The sequence below is a fragment of the Cyprinodon variegatus genome, unplaced genomic scaffold (genome assembly GCF_000732505.1).
Source record: "Cyprinodon variegatus isolate N-32 unplaced genomic scaffold, C_variegatus-1.0 Scaffold811, whole genome shotgun sequence".
NCBI lineage: Eukaryota > Metazoa > Chordata > Actinopteri > Cyprinodontiformes > Cyprinodontidae > Cyprinodon > Cyprinodon variegatus.
In genome coordinates this window covers 220,216-225,691 of record NW_015151264.1, presented here as the reverse complement: position 1 = coordinate 225,691, position 5,476 = coordinate 220,216, and the positions used below count along the sequence as shown (strand labels likewise).

At 43.1% G+C, this 5,476-nt stretch overlaps 1 protein-coding gene across 1 annotated transcript in view; it reads right to left on the bottom strand.

Moving 5' to 3' along the window:
• Positions 1 to 2,052: 2,052 nt before the first annotated feature.
• LOC107098812 overlaps positions 2,053 to 5,476 on the bottom strand; it is a 5,779-nt gene continuing 2,355 nt past the window's right edge. Inside the window, exon 4 of the mRNA XM_015396660.1 lies at positions 2,053 to 3,449. Within this exon, the coding sequence (XP_015252146.1) occupies positions 3,175 to 3,449 (275 nt within the window). The 3' untranslated portion in view covers positions 2,053 to 3,174. The remainder of the gene's footprint in view (positions 3,450 to 5,476) is intronic.

Sequence of the window (5,476 nt, the reverse complement as noted above, 5' to 3'; positions counted from 1 at the left end):
CATTTAAAGCAAAAATTCATGCCTGTGCCATGATTACTTTTAAAACCAAGCTGGTGGTGAGAGATCAACAAAAAAATCCAATCTGACTGGATGATCTGGTAGAATTGTTTCTTTTTGTTATATAAACATTGACTAGAGATGATAAGAGACTTCATTATTTAGTCATACAGTGAGCTAACTCAACTCTATGATGCAGATTATGTACACTGGTATACAGATGTGCCAAAAGTGCTAAATTGATAATGTGCATATCATATACAGGTATTGATGACATTGTTATGGTAATTACATATTATATATGATTTAAAGATTTTACATCAAGACTGAATTACAAGTACATGTCTGTTAATGCTATAGTATTTTCCTATTTACAGATAATGAATGATTGATGCCGTACACTTTTACATTTTTTTTCATCAATATTTCAGTACATGACTTTTTCAAATGAGAAATACAACAAACACTACAAAAACGACAGCATTATCCTAACATTAGACACAATGTCAATGGCTAACTAAGTTAATTTCATTGAGTCTGTCCCAGATAGCCAGACTAATGTTAGGCTACATACTATACTATAGGATCCATCGGCGTATATTTGGATGTTCTTGTTTGGTTCATCCACTGACTGTGAAATTATCTGTGAAACTCCCCACAGCCAGCAAACTGCTTGTTTTTGCCGCCAAATGCTACACATGTAGGCCTTTTTACTGCGCATCTCTGTGGGTGTGGGGAGTAACAATATGGCGGCCGGTGGCTTCACTTTTTTCTGGATAGCAGCAATCACTTGAATTTAAAAAGATCAATGGAAATGGGCTCTATGCACAACTCCACTACTTCCTGATCTTAAGGCAGCTCCTTTGTTTTCTGTCTTTTTCTCTGGGTTGAATTTTAATTCCAGGTGTGCCTGACCTCAGGAACCATAACGGAAATGGCCAGACACACCAGGATGAATCAATTCATCCAGTAGAAAAAGACTGAAAAAAGAAGAGCTGCCTTAAGTTCAGGAAGTAGTGGAGTTTTGCGTAGCACCCATTTGCTGACAAAAAATACTTGCATGCCTTGTATTTCAACCTGGCAAGACTCATGCAGAAGACAAGCATTGATTAGAGATTTGTATTGAAATGAGAAATATAGTTTTTGGTCTTCGGGCCCCAGTGGAAGCTCAAAACCACAATAATATGGCTGAACAGATGAAATAGGTGATTTTAGGTAACACTGGTGGTAGACTGGAGGCCCAAAGGAAGAATGCAGCAAGATGAAAATGAGGATGATGGTTGAGATTGAGGGAGGGTTGTAGCTTGATGGTAGAGAAAGCCATTAACATACTGGTGCCAAACTGGTCCCAGAAAGGGCCGTGTTGCTGCTCTGTGATTTGCCATCCGAAAGCAATAGCACACCAGACTCCAGTCATCTCACCAAGTGGCCAGGTTAAGACCAGTGTTGCATCGATACCGATACCAGTATCGGGTGAGGCCCCGTTATTGCACTACAATGGTGGTATCGGTATCGGAGAGTACCAACAAATAGGGCATTAATACCATTTTGAGAGCCAGAAGTTTCTTCAACTATTGTCACCCATTCCAGGTAGGCAATAAAAAGTTTTACTGGATTCACTTTGTATTAGTGTTTTTCCTGCTTCACAAAGGAAGGCAGCAGCTTGACGACGCCATGATGGCAATTATTTTACATCCAAGTAGTATGCAGTTCTTCATATACACACACACATCAATTTCAAACAGATGGTATCGGTAATTTGTCTGTATCGGCCAAACTATACAGGTAGGCGCAACACTAGTCTTAACTAGTGTTGCGCGGATGCCATTTTTTAGCCCCGATAGGATACCCTATACCTGGCTGTGTAGTATAGGCCGATACAGATGCCATACCGATACCGTATGGTTGAAGTTGATGTGTGTGTATATATCCAAAGAACTGCATACAACTTGGATATAAAATAATTGCCATCATGGTTTGTCAAGCTGCTGCCTTCCTTTGTGAAGTAGGAAAAACACTAATACAAAGTGAATCCAGTAGACCTTTTTATTGCCTACCTGGAATGGGTGACAATTGATGAATAAACCTTTGGCTCACAAAATGGTATCAGTGCCCTATTTCTTGGTACTCGCCGATACTACCATTTTAGTGCTAGATCGGGGCACCTTCCGATACTTATATCAGTATTGATGCACCACTTGTTAAGACTGAACTGGAGTCTGATATATTAATGTTTGGATGGAAAGACACTCAGCAGCCACACGGCCCTTTCTGGAACCTGTTTGGTACCCATGCATTAGCAGAATGCAGTCCTAGATCAGTGTTTTCCAACCCTGCTCCTCCGGGCACTCTGCCCTGCATAGTTTAGAAGTTTCTGTGCTTCAACACACCTGATTCAGATGATTGCAATCTAGGAAACCCTGATAATCTGATATCAATTGATATCAGGTGTGTGGAAGATGGGAAACATCCAAGATATGCCGGCCAGTGTGCTCCCTGAGGAGCACTGATGAAAAACACTTTAGCCCCTGTGACAACTTGACATAAATTGTCAAGTTGTCACAGGGGCTAAAGTGTTTTTGTCAGGCATAAGTGACCAGCTTATGCCTGATGTACGGAAAACCTGGAAAAAACGCTGGCATACATTGGATAAGTAATGGGTACATTTTGTATAATTAATGAGCACACTGAAGTGCACTGAAGCACGCTAAAACACGTCGGCATACAGCAGGTGTTTTTTGAGCACGCGTTACGCTACCATGCGTTATGCATAAGTTAGGCTGTGGTCATAAGTTCTGGACTCGTTATGAATACGCTATGTATACCCCCATTAAAAACATACATAAAAAGTTAAGCGTACGCTAGCTTTTTTAGGAGATTCTGGGACGTCAGGCATACGCTGGCTAAATCGGCAAGGTGTTACAGGGTCCTAACCTAGATGATGATTAGCTGTGTGCAAAGGCCTGATAGTTTTGCAGCAGCAAAGCTTTAGACGGCGAAGGGATTAGAGCCACAGTAATGCTGAATTAAGTATTTTACTCTTTTTTTTTCTCCTTTGCTTAATTTTACTGCAGTGGGAGGATTTTAGTCTGGAAGTTTTTTCATGAAGTTTGGCTTTCTATTAGAAAAAAGGCATTTTTTTCTTTTGTTTTAAGATTAAAAGTATTTTCTTCCTGACTAAACCCTCCCCATTTTTCCGGGCTTGGGACCGGCATTAGAGCAACATCCTGTCTCCCCAATGGCTGGTTTACAATGATGTGAAAGGAGTGGAAAGTGACCACTCTTATCCACACCTGTTGGTGAAAGCTCCTGAAGGCTGTCAACTTGAATATAAATGGGGGATGAAGGAGGTACCCTTTTCATCTTCTTTTTTCGGAGCAACATGACACTGACAGACACAATCACAGCTGCGACAGACACCAGCCCAATGCTCAGTCCTATGAGTCCAACACCTGTAGAACAGAACCAGATGTTAGCCTGATCCATCAGATAGAACATCATCTATTGTGCTGAAACTAGCTTCTTTTTACATAGTCTCATCATCAGCATATAAAGAAATGTCAACATCTGATCTGAGATCAAACGGAAGTTATGTCCCTCGTTGTACAGCTTTAAGATGTCAGGATATCCTTCCTTGAATGTCAAGTTCATTAAGCTTTGGATATTGGTCGTTATCGATGACTTGTTCTTCAAAACATGACAAGCACTTATCTAAGATAACATCACATCTTTACAGAAGTTAATGAACTCACTAATAGTGTACTACCGTTTGTGATTGTCTGGTCCCTCTGGGTTTATGGGCTTATTGAGAACCCTCAAAACTTAAATTCCGAAATAGTTAAAAAACAAACCACTTGGACAGTTTGAAGACTGTTTGTTTCCCATCCAGGACGCTTTTTGAATTCAAAATGTCTGGAGTAGTGTTGAGCTCCAGGCTTACAGAGAGGCCCAAACCAAAGCCTTGCTGCTACCCTATATGCCGTCACTGTGATGCCAGTCTCATCTGACTTGGTTTTTCAAAGGGTCTGAGATAAATCAGGCTGTGTTCAAATTGACCAACAAGTGGAGTATATGGTAAATTGTCTTTAACCTTGACTTAGTTTAGGTGTAAAATGTCGTTGTAGAAGCATCTGAGATTAACTCAACTTAACTCAACTCAACTTTATTGTCAAATGTGCTACATGGTAACATGCAACACAGATGAAGTTTCAGTCCTCTCAACCCCACGGTGCATAATTAAATATAGAACCATAGCATAAAATAAAAATAAAAATCTAAGATATAGAAATAAATATCAAAATATTTAAATATGTAAACAGTAATGCGAATGGTGCAAATAGTGCATAGAGTAGCAGTCCTGACGTGGGGGAAGTAGTGGAGGACGGGGTTATTGGGGGGTCAGGGGGGGGCGAAGGGGGCCAGGGCAGGGAGGGAATTGAGCATCCTCACTTCCTGATGGAAGAAGCTGTCTCTGAGCCTACTGGTTCTGACCCGGAGACTCTGCAGCCTCCTCCTGGACGGCAGCAAGGTGAAGACATTGTGGGCGGGGTGGGTGGGATCACCTGCGATCCTGGTGGCTCTGTCGGTGAGGTGGGAGTGGTAAATGTCCAATAGAGAGGGGAGGGGGACACCAAGGATCTTCCCAGCTGCTTTCATGGTGCGCTGCAGTGTCTCCGTACCACACAGTGATGCTGCTGATCAGGATGCTCCTGGTGCCCTTGTAGGAGTGCAGGATGGGGGATGGGGCTCTTGCTCTCCTCAGTTTCCGCAGGAAGTATAGTCTCTGTTGGGCTTTCTTGGCCAGGGACGCGGTGTTGGTGTTCCAGGACAGGTCTTGGGAGATGTGGACACCCAGGAACTTGGTGCTACTCACCTGCTCCACCTCAGCACCGTTGATGATCAGGGGAGCGTGCTGGGCAGGCCCTCTCCTGAAGTCCACCACAATCTCCTTCGTCTTCTCTACCTTCAGATGGAGATGGTTGTCCTGGCACCACGTGGCCAGGCAGCTCACCTCACTCCTGTAGTTCGTCTCATTGTTGTTGTTGATGAGACCCACCACAGTTGTGTTGTCTGCAAATTTGATGAAGATGTTGGAGCCGAATGTTGGAGTGCAGTCGTTGGTCAGCATAGTGAAGAGGAGGGGGCTAAGCACACATCCTTGGGGGGCCCCCATGTTCAGCGTGATGGTGCTGGAGGTGTTGCTACCGACCCGAACAGCCTGTGGTCTCCCCGTCAAGAAGTCCAGCAGCCAGTTGCAGAGGAAGGTGTTGAGTCCCAGCTGGACCAGTTTGCCGATGAGCTGCTGGGGGACGATGGTATTGAATGCTGAGTTGAAATCGATAAACAGCATTCTGACATGTGAGTCCCTCGTCTCCAGGTGGGTGAGGGCTGAGTCTATCTATCTATCTATCTATCTATCTATCTATCTATCTATCTATCTATCTATCTATCTATCTATCTATCTATCTATCTATCTATC